The sequence below is a fragment of the Chlorocebus sabaeus genome, chromosome 25 (genome assembly GCF_047675955.1).
Source record: "Chlorocebus sabaeus isolate Y175 chromosome 25, mChlSab1.0.hap1, whole genome shotgun sequence".
In the NCBI taxonomy this organism is placed as follows: domain Eukaryota; kingdom Metazoa; phylum Chordata; class Mammalia; order Primates; family Cercopithecidae; genus Chlorocebus; species Chlorocebus sabaeus.
The window spans coordinates 86,595,837-86,615,925 of NC_132928.1; the positions used below are offsets into that span (position 1 = coordinate 86,595,837).

The window sequence follows — 20,089 nt, forward strand, 5'->3', positions numbered from 1 at the left end:
GAAGAGAATATTTTTATTTAAAAATACTTAAAAAGTATTAACAGTGACAGAAAAGCTACTGATATATATATTTTTCAACAGTAATATTTATGGTGGAAACCCTGCTTAAGTTCTACCTTTTTTACATTTTAAATGTAAACAGAAAATATTTATGAAAGTAAAAATAAAATTTTAAGAACTATAAATATATAAAACATGTCAAAAATTTTGTAAATGATCCTGAAGACACCATCAGAGATATAAAGAAATGGAAAGATACATGCCCAGAACAAAGGAAGAGGGGCCACCACATTTATGGACTGGAGGTCAGGATATCAAGCCAAAAAGGACCTCAAGCCCTAAAATCTAAAACTTTCCATGACAGGTTTCAGGCTTGCTTTGGGCTCCAAGATTTCTTTATTACTTCCAATTTCTCTTTTTCAGAATAGGAATGTCCATCCTACACGTCAGTGTCACTGTTGTATCTTAACAGCAGATAACTTGCTGTCCGGTTTCACAGGTTTTTAATTAACTTACTGAGTAAAATCCAAGTTGAATAAGGTGCTAGAGAACTATTCTTAATACAAAGATTAAAAGCATTAGCAAGATGGAAGAAGAGGAGCTCCTATAATTGTATCCCCTCAAAGCAGCAATAATATAGCAGCCAACCAGGCACAAAAGTCCCTTGCTGGGAACTTCTGGATCTTGGTAGGAAGTGTCAAAACTGTGGTGAATCCCAGCACTGAAAAGAGCTATTTTGAGAAGGCAGGACCTCACCCAGGTGGCAGGCTCACTGACTGTGGTCCTGGCTACAGACACAGAAATAACATCCCTCGGGACTCAGCTAGAGCCCTGTTAGGCATTGTTCCTGCCACCTGAACCATCTGCCAATGGGCCCGGGGCAGTCACACTAACGAGTACCTCAGGTAACAGGCCTGCTGACCTTAGTTCTAGCTCCGGACCCTGAAGCAGTCCATGACCCAGCTCCAGCCTCCCTCAGCCAGATTCTGGGAAAAGACCTTCCCGTACAGAGACCTGCCAGGAGACAACCCTGTTCATGTGCCTAGAGGCGGGCCCACAACACTAGGTCCAATGCCAATCTTGAAGCAGCTCTGTTGCTTGGCACCCTTTTCCATTGCTCAAGAGCAGTCCTGCCCACTCAGTGACCTCCTGGGTGACACATTCATTGACGCCCCCATAAACAAGACTTCTGACATCAGTCAGCTGGAGTTCCTGAATCAGCCCTCTTATCCAGCTCCAGTTTCCATTCAGCCACAGCTTGGGGATGTCTTACATTTACAGGGACTATACAGGAGGTACACCCATCCATGCAGGACAGAAGACCTCAGACTCAGCTGTGGTCCATGACAGCCCTGAGACTCAGATCCAGGCCTTCTCAACTATTGTCTGGGGACAATCCTTCCTGCCTAGAGACTTTCCCACCAGTGTAATGGGAGTCCTTCGAGAGACTCAATAGAATCCACACCCATCTCTCTACCTGGTAACAGGCCTGCCATCTACGGAACCAAATGTGAACCCTGAAGCAGTGTCCTAGTGATAGCCCTATTGACCAAGGTACTAGAGCCAGTTCTTTCTACCCAGGGACCAGACAGGATTTATCCTCAACTTGACTTCTGGTAACAAGCTTGCCAACTGAAAATTCTGCTGTACACCCAGGAGTAGCCACATGACATAGCTCTAACCTCGCTCAACTGCAATCCTGGAGGTAATTCTTATTAGCCTAGAGAAACAACAGGAGAATGTCTTTACCTACTGAAACCAGTCTACACAGACCAGAAGAGCTGTTTGTACCTTCAGATGTGCACACATCAATGCACAGCTACTTGAGTCACAAAAAAATCAGGCAAATGTGACACCACCAGAGTAATAAATACCACCAAACTAGTAAAGCTCCATTAACCAACCCCAAAGAAATGGAAATCTATGAATTGCCTAACAATTTTAAAATCATGTTAAATAGGATCAAAGAGCTTCAAAATAACAGAAATCTAAAGGTAATGAAAAAAATGCATAAACAAAATGAGAAATTTAATAAAGACATTGAAATCATAAAAGAAAAAAATTCTTGCATTGAGAAGATTTGTAGTCAAATTTTCAACACTAGTACTGTAATGGAGGTGTGTAAATCATGTTAACTTCAGTGTAAAGCTTATGAAGTGTTCTGAATACAATTACAGAAGTGAAAAGTTCAACAGAGTACTTTAACAACATGTTTCATCATACAGAGAAAAGCAGAAACGAACTTGAAGTTAGATCATACACATAGAGCAACAAAAATAAAAAAATAAAATGCAGAAGCATCTGGGAACTATGGGACAACATCAAGCAAATATGTATGTGCATTATGACATTCACAGGAGGAGGAGAGAGAAAAACAAAGCTAAAATGACAAAATTTAACTTTGTGAGGGATAGGAACATGCAGATTCATAAAGTTCAAAGGAACCCAAGCAAGAACAAACCAAAACATTATACCTGAGACATATTACGATCAGTTTGTCAAAAGTTAAAGACAATTCTATAATTTGGAAAAATACGGATGAGGCCAGAGGACAATATTTTAAATAAGCCTGATATAGGACAAATTTTGCACAATTTCATTTATATGTGAAGCGTCAAATAGTCAAACACATAGAAACAGAGTAAAATGTTGGTTACCAGAGTTTGGAGTGACAAAGGAAAAGAGAAGATGTGGGTCAAAGGATACAAAATGTTATTTAAGCAGGAAAAATAAGTTCAGGAGGTTTATTGTACGTCATGATGACTACAGTTTCAACAATCATATACTTGAAAATTGCTAAGAAAGTAAGTATGAGTACTCAGCACATGAAATGATCACTTGAACCCGGGAGGCGGAGGTTGCAGTGAGCCAAGGTCATGTCACTGCACTCCAGCCTAGGTGACAGAGTGAGACTTCATCTCAAAAAAAAAAAAAAAAAAAAAAAAAAAATCTCCCAAGAAAAGCCTAGGACTAGAAAACTACATGGTGGATTTGTCCAAGCTCTTCAAGAATTAACACATATCCTTCTCTAATTTTTTCAAATATTTGAAGAGGAAAAACACTTCCAAATTCATTACTGAAGCCAACATTCCCTTTAAACCAAAGCCAGGTAAGAACACTAACCCCCAAAATATTATAGGTCAATATTCCTGACAAACAGCTTTCATAATTTTGATAAAAATTAACAAAATACTAACAAACCAAATTAAGCAGTGCATTAAAAGCATACTTCACCATAATCAAGTGGGATTTATTCTTAGGATGTATAAACCAAAAGTATCTGAGACAGGTCTCAACAGTTTTAAAGTCCATTTCACCAAGGTTAAGGACATGCTCAGAAAAAAGAACACAGAATTACAGAAATAGACTGTGGTCTGTGCTTTTCTTTAAAGATAATTTTGAGGACTTTAATATTTGAAGGGGAAAGCAGGCTAGAGGGAAAAGAGGGAGAGTATGATAATCCACAGGTTGTAAGAAGAAAAGCAGCAAAGGAGTGGGTAGGTGAAGAGTCAATCATGTATTCCTTTCACACTCAGGAGAAGGATCCTCGCTTTACGTGAGGTAAGGAGAACATGGAGTAACTGTCTGTTACTCTAACCTTTTATCTGTAGCTAACCAATTAGGAACACACACACACACACACACACACAAACACACAAAACAAAAGGAAAGGCAGTTTCTTGCATAACAGCTTTCAGCTTAATGTCTTTTTTCCTTTAGGCATAGTCAGTTGGGGTCCCAAGTTCCCCCCTACCCCCAGATGCCAAGATGGTTGAACATACACCAGTCAGTAAATATGCCACATTAACAGAATAAATGACAAAAACAATTGTTCACCTCAATAGACACAGAAAACGCATTGGATAAAATTCAACATCTTTTCATGATAAAAACTCAGCAGATTTGTTATAGAAGGAATGTACCTTTACATAAGAAATCTCACAGCTAAATCATACTCAATGGCGAAAAACAAAGATTTTCTCTACTAAGATCAGGAAAAAGACAAGAGTGCTCACTCTCTCTGCTTCTATTCAACACAATACTGGAAACTCTAGCCAGAGCAATTAGGCAATAAAAAGAAAAAGGACTTTCAAATCAGAGGAAGTTAAATTATCTTGCTATCTGTTTGCAGATGGCATGATTTTACATATAAAAAACTCTAAAGACTCCATCAAAATCCCTTCAGAGTTAAAGAATTCAAGAAAGTTGCAGGATACAAAATCAACATATATAAATCAGTGGTATTTCTATACACCAAAAAGGAACCATCCAAAAATGTAATTAAGAAAAGAATACCATTCCTAATGCCATCGAATAGAATAAAATACATAGGAATAAATACAGCTGAGGGGGTGAAAGATCTGATCACTAAAGAGAAGATAAATAATGGAAAGATCTCTCATGTTAATGGGTTAGAATAACTACTATTCTTTAAATGTCCATATTACTCCAGAAAATGTCTGATTCAGTGTAACCCCAACTAAAATTCCACAGGCACTTTTTACATAAATAGAATAAACCAATTCTAGAAATTTTGTGACTACTCAAAAATATTGAATAGTCAAAGCAATATTGATTTAAAAAAAAGAACAAAGTCAGAGGCTTCAGACTGATTTCAAGCTATATTACAAATTATAGAAATAAACTCATGCTTATACAGTCAATTAGTCTTTGATGAGGGTGCCAAAAATGCAGCATGAAGAAAAGGTAGTCTGTTCAGTAAATACCATTGGGAAAACAGGATATATACACATGCAGAGGAATGAAACTGGACTCTTATCCTACACTATACCCCAAAACTAAATCTAAATGGATTGAGGACATAAGTGTAAGACCTGGATTGTAAAAGTCCTAGATGGTAACGTGGGGGAAACGGCTCTTTGACACTGATCTCGGCTATGATATTTTTTGATGACACAGAAATTAAGGCAACAAAAGCAAAATAAATAAGTAGGACTGCACCAACCTCCAAAAACTTCTGCACAGAAAAGGAAACAACAAAATGAAAAGGTAATCTCTGCAATGGGAGAACATATTTGCAAACCATATTTTGGATAAGGAGTTAGCATCCAAAATATAAAAATAAACTGACATGAATCAATACCAAAAATCAAATTACCCAACTTAAAAATGGTAAAGACGGTGTGAATAGGCATTTTTTCAAAGAGGGCGTACAAATAGCCAACAGGCGAATGGTTTGATGTCCAACATACTAATCATCAGGGCCATGCAAATCAAAACCACAATGGGGTATCAGCTCACACCTGCTAGGACGGCTGTTACCAGACCAACAATGCATAACACATGCTGTCATGTGTGTGGAGAAAATGGAACCCTTGTACGTGTACACTGTTGGCAGAAATGTAAGTTACAACAGCCTGTGTTGAAAACTGTATGGTAGTTCTATAAAGAGTAAAAATAGAGCAACTATATAATTCAGCAATCCCATTCTGTACACTTTCCTGAGGTCAATAATATAATTATATAAATAATGTGATGACAACATAACTACTAACATTGTTAGTCTGTCGTCTCTGGTGTCCATTTGAGCAGTTTTGCCCATTTGTTTAATTACAGCGATTTCTGAAACCAAATTTTACCGACCTCTAACAATCCCCTCTTACATTATGAGTGAGATTTCTGTGCCACTTGAAGGCATTTACTTCCACATTCAGATCTCTGTACACAAACCCAGACAAACTGCCTTCATGCCCTGCAGGAATAATTTTCAGTGAGAAGCAAAAGTGTTCACTCGATGTGTCATGTAAAGCGAGTACTTGTCAGTTCTCTCCAAGATGCAGCAGGCATGGAACACCTGGCTTCCATTCACTGTGAATCGGGCCAGGTCAGGGCTTTGCCAAGGGGAAGCAAATTAACAGCTTCGAGATTCAGCTTGAGATCCGGCTTCTTGCATATTAGTTAAAGCAAGTATATTTCTCTCCTAATTTCTCACATTCCAGAAACACTAGACACATGCATTGTTTTGTTAATGAAAATGATAGTGAGCTGATGCTCATAGATCGACAGAAGTTCTCTCTGTAGCATGATATACGTCTGGCAAACTGAAGGCTAGTGACAAGTTTACAACCATTTTGCTGGTTTTCCCATTTTCAGAAGAAACATACTGAGGGGGTTAAGCTTTCCTAAATCTCCATTATCCCACGAGACTGTTACAATATTTACTCTAACCGTAGTAGACGATTGTCTGGAATAGACTAAATCCTAAAAAAACTAAATGTGGAAATACTTTTATTTACATACAATAGAATAGATGAACCTATTATCTCTTTGAATTTTAAAATGGATTCATTTTTCCTTTAGGTGGTTTTGATAGTCAAACAATGTTAAAACTATTGGCATTTACATGATAAAACTAACTTTAGCCTTTGGAAAAAATGCGTTTTTTTTTTTAAATTTATTTATTATTATTAAACTTCAAGTTGTAGGGTACATGTGCACAATGTGCAGGTTTGCTACATATGTATACTTGTGCCATGTTGGTGTGCTGCACCCATCAACTCGTCATTTACATCAGGTATAACTCCCAATGCAATCCCTCCCCCATCCCCCCTCCCCATGATAGGCCCCGGTGTGTGATGTTCCCCTTCCCGAGTCCAAGTGATCTCATTGTTCAGTTCCCACCTATGAGTGAGAACATGCGGTGTTTGGTTTTCTGTTCTTGTGATAGTTTGCTAAGAATGATGGTTTCCAGCTGCATCCATGTCCCTACAAAGGACACAAACTCATCCTTTTTTATGGCTGCATAGTATTCCATGGTGTATATGTGCCACATTTTCTTAATCCAATCTGTCACTGATGGACATTTGGGTTGATTCCAAGTCTTTGCTATTGTGAATAGTGCTGCAATAAACATACGTGTGCATGTGTCTTTATAGCAGCATGATTTATAATCCTTTGGGTATATACCTAGTAATGGGATGGCTGGGTCATATGGTACATCTAGTTCTAGATCCTTGAGGAATCGCCATACTGTTTTCCATAATGGTTGAACTAGTTTACAACCCCACCAACAGTATAAAAGTGTTCCTATTTCTCCACATCCTCTCCAGCACCTGTTGTTTCCTGACTTTTGAATGATCGCCATTCTAACTGGTGTGAGATGGTATCTCATTGTGGTTTTGATTTGCATTTCTCTGATGGCCAGTGATGATGAGCTTTTTTTCATGTGTCTGTTGGCTGTATGAATGTCTTCTTTTGAGAAATGTCTGTTCATATCCTTTGCCCACTTTTTGATGGGGTTGTTTTTTTCTTGTAAATTTGTTTGAGTTCTTTGTAGGTTCTGGATATTAGCCCTTTGTCAGATGAGTAGATTGCAAAAATTTTCTCCCATTCTGTAGGTTGCCTGTTCACTCTGATGGTAGTTTCTTTTGCTGTGCAGAAGCTCTTTAGTTTAATGAGATCCCATTTGTCAATTTTGGCTTTTGCTGCCGTTGCTTTTGGTGTTTTAGACATGAAGTCTTTGCCCATGCCTATGTCCTGAATGGTACTACCTAGGTTTTCCTCTAGGGTTTTTATGGTATTAGGTCTAACATTTAAGTCTCTAATCCATCTTGAATTAATTTTCGTATAAGGAGTAAGGAAAGGATCCAGTTTCAGCTTTCTACTTATGGCTAGCCAATTTTCCCAGCACCATTTATTAAATAGGGAATCCTTTCCCCATTTCTTGTTTCTCTCAGGTTTGTCAAAGATCAGATGGCTGTAGATGTGTGGTATTATTTCTGAGGACTCTGTTCTGTTCCATTGGTCTATATCTCTGTTTTGGTACCAGTACCATGCTGTTTTGGTTACTGTAGCCTTGTAGTATAGTTTGAAGTCAGGTAGCGTGACAGAGAGCCAAATCAGGAATGAACTTCCATTCACAATTGCTTCAAAGAGAATAAAATACCTAGGAATCCAACTTACAAGGGATGTAAAGGACCTCTTCAAGGAGAACTACAAACCACTGCTCAGTGAAATAAAAGAGGACACAAACAAATGGAAGAACGTACCATGCTCATGGATAGGAAGAATCAATATCGTGAAAATGGCCATACTGCCCAAGGTAATTTATAGATTCAATGCCATCCCCATCAAGCTACCAATGAGCTTCTTCACAGAATTGGAAAAAACTGCTTTAAAGTTCATATGGAACCAAAAAAGAGCCCGCATCTCCAAGACAATCCTAAGTCAAAAGAACAAAGCTGGAGGCATCACGCTACCTGACTTCAAAATGCGTTTCTTTCTACTGACTGAGATACAAGAGCAGAAACATTGAAAGCCAGAGGCTGCCAAGTGAACCGAGGTTTACAGTGTATTGCAAAGTGAGGAGCAGCGGACACTCCTCTAGGGCTCTGCTAGGATTCCAAGTCTTTACACGAGTCTCCTCCAGGGGTAAGGTGTTTACAACCAAGTCTCAGACTAAAATGATCGGTGAACTTGGGATGGGAGAGGAGATAACAGGCACCCTATAAGGTCTTTCATAGGTCAGCTATTGCAGCAGAGTTTTAAAAAAAGATATTAAATCTAAGGAGATAAATAGGAGCAATAGGTAGTGTGGAGGGAAAAAGCCAGGTATAAGCAAGAGGGAAAATATGAGTGGCTTTGTGCTGGGGACCCTGGAACCTGAGGGCAAAAGAGAGGAGAGACAGAGAATAAAGGAATTATAGAAAGAGGAAGGGGACGATGCTCGCTATTTACAGCTTTTCCTGGTTCATTCTTGGCTGCATCAAGCTCCTCACAGCCCCAGTGACATCTTTGTTGCGGAGACTGTACACGAGGGGGTTGAGCACAGGAGTGAAGATGGTGTAAAAGGCGGAGGTCTTCACGTCCTGCTCAGCTGTGTGGTAGGAACTCGGGAGCACGTAGGTGTAGAAGGAGGCACCAAAGAAGAGCAGCACCGTGATCATGTGGGAGGAGCAGGTGGCCAAGGCTTTCCTGCGGCTGGTGGCAGAATTCGTCCTGTGGATGAGGCACAGGATGAGGGTGTATGAGCCGGAGATGATTGTGATGGGGACGAGAAGCATGAGGATGCAGCACAGGTACATGAGTGTCTTATAGAGGGAGACGTCAGAGCAGGAGAGCTTCAGCAGGGCAGGAGTCTCACAGAAGAAACTCAAGAGTTTCCTAGACTGGCCAAAGGGGAAGCTCATGGTAATGGGGGTGAGCAACAAACCATCAACCATTCCCAAACCCCAGCAGGCTGACACCAGGAGCTGGCACACCCTCTGGTTCACCAGCAGAGGGCAATGGAGGGGTCTGCAAACAGCAGCATAGCGGTCACAGGCCATGGCAGCCAGGAGGAAAACCTCAGCTCCAGCCAGGGTCAGGTAGAAGAACATCTGGGTCCCACAGCCTGCCGGGGAAATGGTGTGATCTCCAGTGACCTGGCCCACAAGCATCTTGGGCACAGTCACGCATATGTACGTGAGATCCATGAGAGCGAGCTGGCTGATGAAGTACATGGGGGTGTGGAGGCGGGGCTGAGTGGATGAGGAGGATGAGGAGGGCATTCCCAGTGAGGGCCATCAAGAAAAGAATGAAGGTCAAAGTGTAGAGGAGGGCAGCATGCTTGCTTTCAGCAAAGAGTCCTGTGAGAATGAAATCGGTGCTTGCAGTTTGATTCTGAGAAGTTGGATTCCCTGAGCACATGACTGGCTCACAGTTTCCACTTGAGGGAAAAAAAAGAGTCATTAGTTTTGAATCTTTCCTATGTACATGGCTTTCCTAACCTTTCTCTGGTAAGACATGCGCTTTGAGTTATTTTTCTAAAACTTGAGTTAAACTGATGTGAAATCCTAAGTTCAAATCTTAGAGAGATCAAGTCGCATGTCGGCCACAAGCTAAAATGAAATATGAAACAGATGTGGGGAGGTGACTCTTCATGAGCCAAGTCAAGAGTGAAGACATGTGCACTCTTTACGTCTTATTTATTTCCCCCCAGAATTAATACACATACACTGGCCTTGTGGGATGGCTCGAGACCTAAGTAGGGAATGTACATTAGGTCTGTCACACAGTGTTAGTGTTGGGTTGAGCTTTTCACGAACTTTTGGATGCAGTAGCTCATCCAGGACTCAGTGATGGAAATCACAGCTGATGTTAATATTGTTAATGGTACAAATATCATAACTGATACCATGAAATAAGCTGAAACTTTGAAATCTCCTTAAATTTCTCTACCATGATACATCTCCATTAAAGTCCACTTTCCTCATGAAAACTTTTCAGCTTACTCTGCTGTTCCTCACCAGATTGAGTTCCAGAAGCAGCACTGCCTGGGGCAGAGGAGTGGAGGGAGAGTCCCGCCTGCCTACGGAGAGTAGCTCAGGGTGCAGAACTAGTGCAGAGCGGGAGAGCAGCAGGAGGGACGGCGAGCCCTCTCCCAGTCCCCAGTGACATCTAAGGCATTTAATGTATTAACTGTCAGGCAGAGAAATATTTTTACAAGAAATCACAGCAGTAAACAGGGCAGATGCCCTAAATATCAAGCATTTAGTTGAAATAGAAAAATATTTATTTTCATTTTGCTGATACCATTTATCCCCCAAAATCATGCCTAAAATGTCCAAAATTCCGTGCGTAGTGATTGAAAAATGAAGTTAAAGACAGCACATGGGGCAGTTGTGTCGAATCTTTCATAAAATCACAGCCCTGCAACCAAGCCTCGGAGTCCTCTCGTCCTGCATCTCCTTCGCACAATAGACTAAACCGCCACCCACCCCCCCATCAATTCAGAGCTTTGCTCAGTAACTGCTTTGTCTGAATATTTCTGTGTCTCATTTTCCAGTTGAATTGTTTCAATCACGCTTGACACAATTGTCTCAAAGTTAAGAAGCCCAGTAACTTCTAGACTAATGAAGAGTCAAGGAGACCCAATGACTGAGGCCTGGTCATCCTCAGGGTTGCTGCACTGCAGGTTAGAGAAATAATGCTAAGGAAAACACTAATAGTGACTGAGGCACGTGGAAACGCAAAGTGAAATATAATGCACTATTCCTAGGGCCAAAAAAGAAAAAACAAACCTGGGACTTCAGGAAACCTAAAGTCAGAATTAGGAAGATACAGCAACAAGAGTCAGGTATCTTTGTTCCTTACTTACCCGGTTTATAAAGCACTGAAGAGACGGGTTACCAACACACCTTTCAACAAAGAGACTGACACGGCACATACAGCACAAACCTTTTGCTCCACCTGTTCTGCTGCATCAGAGAATAAATCGAAGCCACGCCAGCTCAGTGAAGCTGCTTTCACCATGCTAAGGCCAAAGCAAGGGCTTTAAATTCAGAATGCAAAATGAGGAAATTACATCAGTTTCTTCACTTTAGGGAATTGAGGTGAGTGTTTATTGCTTAATCATTTGCATTTTTTTTTTTCCTGCTAATTCATCTTCCCTGTACTTGGCATCGTCTCTTCCCTGGAGCTTCTACTTTCTTTAAGACCATCTCAGAATCCACTATTTTGGTATTTTTGTTTTGTTTTGCTATTTTTGATTGATAGATTCTAACTTTCCACTCATGGTCCCTGTGGGAATTAAACATATTTTCCATTTATGCGGTGCGTCTATCCAAAAGCAAATCCGTCTTTTTCATGACATTGTACATTTTTTAAACAACTTCATTTTTCTGGTTTGAAATTCTATTTTCATATCGGACATTTAAAATCAGCTCTTTGTAAAAGCAAATCTGAATTTCACAAAGGGAGGATCATGCAAAACCAGTGTCAGAAGTCTGTAAACTAAATATAAAATCCTAAGTCCCTTAATCAACTGAACAGACCCCTCTAGGCCAATAGGACCTCAGGAAACCTGGAAAGCTGAATTCCAGGACATAACAAGAAGGGAGACACACTTCATTATACCCCCCTCTTTTGGAGTTTAGGCACAACTGACCAGCATTAACATTGAAAGAGAGATCCTAAGACTGACAAAACAGACTCTTAGGGGTAACAAGATACCAAATTCCAACCTGACTCTGCTATAGCATCACATGACAGATAGCAGACCCTGAGGGAAATCAAAATATTCCACCCAAAAGTATGTCTTATGACAGATTTTGAAATGGCCCTGCAAAGCCATCCTTTGTGGGGAAAATTTGCATCTATAGAGACTCTCCATTAACACAGCTGGGGCTTTCCCAGACTCAGGAGAAAATATCTGAGTCTGACAACCTTCGAGGTTCTAAAAAAACATTGACCATTGATTATATTTGGTTCCAATTAATTGTGTAATCTTAGTGAAGACACTGAAAGCTCTGAGTGTCACTTTGTCAGAATCAAATACAAGGAAGAGTATTATGTACTTGCTATGCTTCTGTGAATCTTAACATCTGTGAATCTGATGACCGAATGTGATCTAAGATTTCTCCATGACAGGGTGACCTTCCACATCACCGCTATCCTTAAAAGCTCAGAGACTTCCCTTGAAATATTAGTCTAATCGAATTTACATTATATAACTTGGGAATGAAAAAGAACGGGAAAGGGAGCCACTTTTCTCAGTGCCTACAACGTTCCAACGCTGTGCTTAGTCCTTCTCAGTATGTCAAATGTACAAGTACTGAGTAGTGTATTCATCCCTGTGTACAGTCACCCCAGTGTAGTCATCCTTCAGTATCTGTCCTCAGTATCCGGGATATCCTGAAAATACCAAAATCCGTGATGCTAAAGCCCCTAATATAAAATGGAAGAGTATTTCTATACAACCTACACAAATCTTCCCATTATGCTTGAAATCATGTCTAGATTACTCGTAACAACGAATGCAATATGAACACTATGTAAATAGTTGTTATATTTTTTAGGAAATAATGACAAGAAAAAAGTTCTGGAGGATGGAGGATGGAGAAAGAGGGCAGAATAGAAGGTTCCATGGATCATCCCCCTGCAAGAACACCAATTTAAAAACTACACCAAAAACCACCTTTACAAGAATCAAAAATCAGGTGAGCACTCCAAGTACATGGAATTAAATTCATATTTCTGAATGAGGCCTGGAAGAAGTCAGAAAAACAGTATTGCATCACTGACACTACCACTCCTTCATCCCCCCAGCAGTGGTGGTGTGGTATGGAGAGCTTCTCTGTGCACCGGGGAGAGGGAGAGCCAGTAATTTTAAGACATTGAACTCAGTGATGCCCTTGTTATAGCAGAAAGAAAACCCAGACCAAATGCAGCTGACACCCACCATGGAGGGAGCATTTAAACCAGCCGTTGCTAGAGGGGAATTGCCAATCCCAGTGTTTGGAACTTACTTGAGCTACCCAAGCCTCACCATGAAGGGCTAAAGTGCTCCGGAGCCACAGACAAACCTGAAGGGGAGTCTAGGCCACAAGAGCTGCAAGTCCTAGTGCTGAACTGGGCCCAGAGCCAGTGGACTGGGGGGTCACCTGACCCATTAAAACACAAGCCAGGGCAGGTAACCTCATCCCCTAACCTCAGGCTCCACAGCCTGTGACTCCAAAGGAGGCCTCTTTCTTCTGCTTGAGAGGAGAGGGAAGTGTGAGGAGGACTTTGTCTTGCATCTTGGATACCAGCACAGCCATAACAGGTTGGATACCAGCCAGAGTCATGAGACCCCCTTTCCAGGTCCTAAATTTCTAGACACACACTGGGTTAGAAGGAAATCTGCTGCCTTAAAGGGAGAGACTCAGTCCTGACAGTATTCATCACCTCCCAACTGAAGAGCTCTCAGGCTCCAGATAACCAGTAGTGACACCCAGGTACTACATCAAGGGCCTTGGGTGAGACTCTGAGACATGCTGGCTTCAGGTGAGACTCAGCATATTACCAGATATGGTGGAAAGGAAATTAAAGGAGACTTTGGCACTTTAGTGCAACTATTGTTACCATTGTTATTCAAAATATTATATTGGAAGTCCTTGCTAGAGCATCAAACAAGAGAAATATAAATATATATATATGCATGTGTGTATATACATATATATGTACACATATATACATATATATGTACACATATATACATATATATGTATACACACACACACATATATATATGGCATCAAACTTGAAAGGTGAGTAAAATTATCTTTGTTCACAGATGATAGGATCTTATACTTGGAAAAACCTAAAGTCTCCCCAAAAACCTATTAGTACTAATAAATTCAGGAAAGTTGCAGCATACAAAATCAACATACAAAAGGCAGTAGATTTCTAGATGTCAATAGCAAATAGATTAAAACAGAAATTGAAAAAGTAATCACATTTAGGACAGCCACAAATAAAATTAAACAGGAATTAACCAAAGAAGTGAAAGAGTTCTATAATGATAACTACAAAACATTAATAATTGAAGAGGACACTACAAAATGAAAAGATATTCCAGGTTCATGAACCAAAAGAATCAATATTGTTAAAATATCCATAGTACTCAAAGCAATCTATAGATTCAACGTTATCCTTATCAAAATACCAATGACATTTCTTACAGATCTAGAAGACACTATCATAACATTTGTATGAAAGCATAAAACACCCAGAATAACCAAAATTATTCTAAGCAAAACCACCAACCAACCAACCCACCAAAACTGGAGGAATCCCATTGCTTGACTTCAAATTATACTACAGAGCTACCATAACCAAAACAGCATGGGTCTGGCATAAAAACAGATACATAGACCAATGACACAGAATAGAGAACTCAAAGAAATCCACACACCTACGGTGAACTCATTTTCTACAAAGTTGCAAGGAACAGATGCTGGGGAAAAGAATGACTCTTCAATAAGCAGTACTGGGAAAAGTGGATATCCATATGAAGAAAAATGAAACTAGTCCCATCTTCTCACCATATACAAAGATAAAGTCAAAATGGACTAAAGACTAAGACCTCAAACTCTGAAACTATCACAAGAAAACATTGGAGAAAATCTCCAGGATATTTGTCTGGGCAAATATTTCTTGAGTAATACTCCATAACATAGGCAACCCAAGCAAACATGGACAAATGGGAGCACATTATGTTAGAAAGCTTCTGCACAGTGAAGGAAATAATCAACAGAGACAACCCACAGAATGGAAGAAAACGTTTGCAAACTACCCACCTCACAAGGAATTAACCACAATACATAGGGAGCTCAAACAAATCTACAGGAAAAAATCTAATAATCTGATTTAAATATTGGTAAAAGATTGAATAGACATTTCTCAAAAGAAGACAGACAAAAGTCAAAAGCAGGCACATAAAAAGGTGCTCAACATTGATCTGAGAAATGCATATCAAAGCTACAATGAGATATCACCCAATTAAAACAGCTCTTATACAAAAGATATGCAATAACAAATGCTGGTGAGGACATGGAGAAGAGGGAACCCTCATAAACTCTTTGTGGGAATGTAAAGTTGTATTTAAAGCTGTATTTAAAGGTGCAACAGAGACCAGTTTGGAGGTTCCTCAAAAAACTAAGAATAGAGCTAACATATCCAGCAATCCCACTGCCGGGTATATACCCAAAAGAAAAGAAATATACTGAAGAGATACCTACACACCCATGCTTGTTGCAGCTCCATTCATGATAGCTACAATTTGGAGGCAACCTATGTGTCCAACAGATTAATGGGCAAAGAAAATGTGGTACTTACACATGATGAAGTACTGTACAGTCACAAAACATAATGAGATCCTGTCATTTGCAACAACATAGATGGAATTGGAGGTCATTATGCTAAGTGAAATAAATCAGGCACAGAAAAACAAACATTGCATGTTCTCAGTTATTTGTGGCACCTAAAAATCAAAACAATTGGACTCATGGAGACATAAATTAGAAATATGCTTAGCAGATACTGGGAAGGGCACTGAGGGGATGAAGGGGTAGGTGGGGATGGTTAATGGATACAACAAAGTTGTTAGAATGAATAAATTGCATTACCATGTCAAAACATCTCATGTACCCTATAAATATATAGACCTACTACATAACAAAAAAATAAAATTTTTAGAAAAGTCTGTACCAATGTGACCATCATAAGCCTAATTATATTTTCAATCCATCATTGGTTAAGTCCATGATTGGTTGAATCCTCAGATGCAGAACCCAACACATAAACCCAACTGTAGAAGCAGATATTGACACCAGGAAACAGAATGAGCATATTCTCTCCTTGGCTGGTAACCACCCTGTCTTCCAACATTGCTTCTTCCAATATCTCCGAGTATCTTTAAACCACACACTTTCATATTCCTTCATAACTTCTCGTATCCTGCTTCCTTGCTGTGAATTTACCAAATGCATTTCTGTATAAACTCTACCAGTCATAAATGCTCAGATAATATGACAATTTCTGTATGAAGGCTTGCTCTACTCTTAATCAGTGAGAACTCTTGCACCTGAGATGTCACAATCCTTTTACACTCTTCACACAAGCCTCAACTCACTTACTCTTGTATTTTAAGTTTCAATGACAATTCCACATGACTAATATGTATATGTATAATTAAAAATTACTTTAATGGGCTATCTAAATGCTGCATAGGTATGAAAGTTAAAAAACTAAGTGTTTAAAAATCACAGGTGGAGGGTTGATACGTAAAATTGCAAAATTCTCTCTAGATACATTTTAGGTACTGTTATGAAATTCTTAATGAGCTGTACACTTATGATTTTTTATGGATATATTCAATAGTTGTATAAACTTCATGTATAGCCACAAATATAAACATATTCAAGAACATAAAATGACAAAATGGTCAACAAATTTATCCATCATCTTGGGTCCTTGAGAGACTTTTGATGAGTGGATCCCAAGTACCATCTGACAGATTTACAGTGTGAACATCACATAAACAATGTTTTTGTGCAGCTTGAGATGTTACTATGGCATTACCTTGTCCATTCTAATCCATAATTATATTTAAAGTGGCAACAGTGCTCCCCTATTTTATGTTCATAACATATCATCTTTCATGACCATATCATACGTTTTACCTATTCACTGTTTGGGGCTTTGTTATCACACGAGGAGACCAAAATATATTTATTTTCTTCTCTATTGTTTTCTAACATTAGCACTGTGCCTGGAATATGTTACTTTTGCACCAACCTAACAGTAAAAATTGATTATTTGTTAAATAAAGGAAGGAGGGAAAATGGTTAGAAAGATTAGTGCAACTCTTTTAGAGATGAATTTAATAATATCTCATAACATTGAAGATGTTCTTTCTTCACTACCTAAGACTTCCAAGGAGATTATACAAGGATAGACACTCTGGTACTCTATAAAGCATGAAAAAAGTGGTAAACCTAAGTATTCATACAAAGAAAATGCACATGATCAATATTAATACCAATTTATTGTGAACATTTCAATAAGTTGAAGAAAAATATATATTGTAGAATGATCAGTGTGCTACCATTTAAATATATCCTGCTAAAATATTACATTTGGACACATCTGCAATAAAAATATTAAAAATTGATAGGGAAGTTACACACCTACTGTCTAAAAAATTGGTCTGAGGACACTAAGACAGGGAATTTAAGAGCACAGGTAAGAGTTTGATGTATCTGTAAAATAGATATCCTCCTGTTTTTGAGTTAGGACCTTGCTCTGTCACCCAGGCTGGAGTGCAGTGGTACAATCGTGGCTCACTGCAGCTTCAATCTCCCAGGTTCAAATGATCCTCTCACCTCAGCCTCCTGAGTACGTAGGATTACAGGCACGTGCCACTATACTTCCCTAACTGTTTAAAATTAATTTTTGTAGGGATGAGGTCTCACTATGTTACCCAGGCTGGTCTCAAACACCTATCCTCAAGCAATCCTCCCACCTCAGCCTTCCAAAATGTTGGGATTATAGGCATAAGCCACTGCACCCCTGGATGATGTACATATATATATATATGTATGTGTATATATATGTATGTATGTGTGTGTGTGTGTGTGTGTATCTATCTATATAGATACACATATATATATAATTTCAATAGGTTTTGGGGAGCAGGTGGTGTTTGGTTACATTAATAAGTTGTTTAGTGGCAATTTCTGAGAATTTGGTGCACTCATCACCCAAGTAGTGTACACTGTACTCAATGCGTATTCTTTTATCCCTCACCTGCTCCCACCCTTTCCCCCAAGTCCACAAAGTCTATTGTATCATTCTCATCCCTTTGCGTCCTCATAGCTTAGCTCCCACTTATGAGTGAGAGAACATACAAATGTTTGGTTTTTCATTCCTGAGTTGCTTCACTTAGAATAATGGTCTCTAATTCCATCCAGTTTGCTACAAATGCTATTATTTCATCCTTTTCATGGCTAAGTAGTATATATATATATATATATTTTTTTTTCTTTATCCACTCATTGATTGATGATCATTTGGGCTGCTTCCATATTTTTGCAAATGTGAAGTGTGGTGCTGTAAACATTGTATGTGCAAGTATCTTTTTCGTATAATGACTTATTTTCCTCTGGGTAGATATCCAGTAGTGGGATTGCTGGATCAAATGGTAGATCTACTTTTAGATCTTTAAGGAATCTCCACACTGTTTTCCATAGTGGTTATACGAGTTTACATTTGCACCAAGAGTGTAAGTGTTCCCTTTTCAGCACATCCACACCAATGTCTAGTTTTTTAAAAAATTTTTGATTATGGCCATTCTTGAAGGAGATGACATTGCATTGTGGTTTTGAATTTCGTTTCCCTGATAATTAGTGATGTTGAGCATTGTTTTCATGTTGGTTAGCCATTTGTATATTTTATCTTGAGAATTGTCTATTTGTGTCCTTAGCCCACTTTTTGATGGGATTGTTTTGTTCTTGCTGACTTGAGGTTCTTGTAGATGGATGTATAGACTGAAGATTTTCTCCCACTCCATGGGTTGTCTGTCTACTCTGATGATATCCTTTTGCTGTGCAGAAGCTTTTTAGTTTAATTAAGTCCATTTATTTTTTGTTGTTGTTGTTGCATTTGCTTTTGGGTTCTTGGTCTTAGTCTTTGCCTAAGCCAATGTCTACAAGATCACATTTTCTCACATTATCTTCCAGAATTTTAATAATTTCAGGTCTTAGTTTTAAGTCTTTGATCCATCTTGAGTTGCTTTTTCTATAAGGTTAGAGATGAGGTTCCAGTTTCATTCTTCTACATGTGGCTTGCCAATTTTCTCAGCACCATTTGTTGAAGAGGGTGTCATTTCCCCACCTTTATGTTTTTGTTTGCTTTGTTGAAGATCAGTTGGCTGTAGTATTTGGTTTTATTTCCGGGTTCTCTATTCTGTTCCATTGGTCTATAGACTGATATTTAAGACAGTACCAAGCTATTTTTGGTGACTATGGCCTTATAGGATAGTTTGAAGTCTAGTAATGTGATGCGTCTGGTTTCATTCTTTTTTTCCTAGTCTTGCTTTGGCTATGTGGGCTTTTTTTTGGTTCCATATGCATTTTAGGATTGTTTAGGATTGTTTTTCTGTGAAGAATGATGGTGGTGTTTTGATGGGAATTGCATTGATTTTGTCCATTGCTTTTGGCAATATGGTCATTTTCAATTATTGATTCTACCTACCCATGAGCATGGGATGCGTTTCAATTTGTTTGTGTCATCTATGATCTCTTTCAGCAGTGTTTTGTAGTTTTCCTCATAGACGTCTTTCACCTCCTTGGTTAGGTATTCCTAAGTATTTTTATTTTGCAGCTATTGTAAATTGGGTTGAGCTCTTGATTTGAATCTCAGTTTGGTAGCTATTGCTGTATTAACAGAGTTACTGAGTTGTGTACATTAATTTTATATTCTGAAACTTTGCTGAATTTGTTTACCAGTTCTAGGAGGTTTTTGGATCAGTCTTTAGGGCATACTATTAGCAGACAGCGACAGCATACCTTCCTCTTTACTGATTTGGATGTCCTTTACTTCTTTCTCTTGTCTGATTGCTCTGGCTAGGACTTCCAGAACTATATTGAATAGAAGTGGTGAAAATGGGCATCCTTGTCTTGTTCCAGTTCTCAGAGGGAATGCTTTCAACTTTTCCCCATTCAGAATGTTTGCTGTGGGTTTGTCATAGGTGGCTGTTATTACCTTACAGTATGTCCCTTGTATGCTGATTTTGCTAAGGGTTTTAATCATAAAGGGATGGATTTTG

The 20,089-nt window shown here is 39.0% G+C and overlaps 1 protein-coding gene across 1 annotated transcript; it reads right to left on the reverse strand.

Moving 5' to 3' along the window:
* Nucleotides 1-8,693: 8,693 nt before the first annotated feature.
* On the reverse strand, nt 8,694-9,692 carry LOC103230980 (olfactory receptor 2T3). Its single transcript, XM_037986222.2, is given in 2 exon segments — nt 8,694-9,480; nt 9,482-9,692. Coding segments are annotated over 2 exon segments (996 nt in total). The 5' UTR covers nt 9,691-9,692.
* Between the last annotated feature and the right edge of the window lie 10,397 nt (nt 9,693-20,089).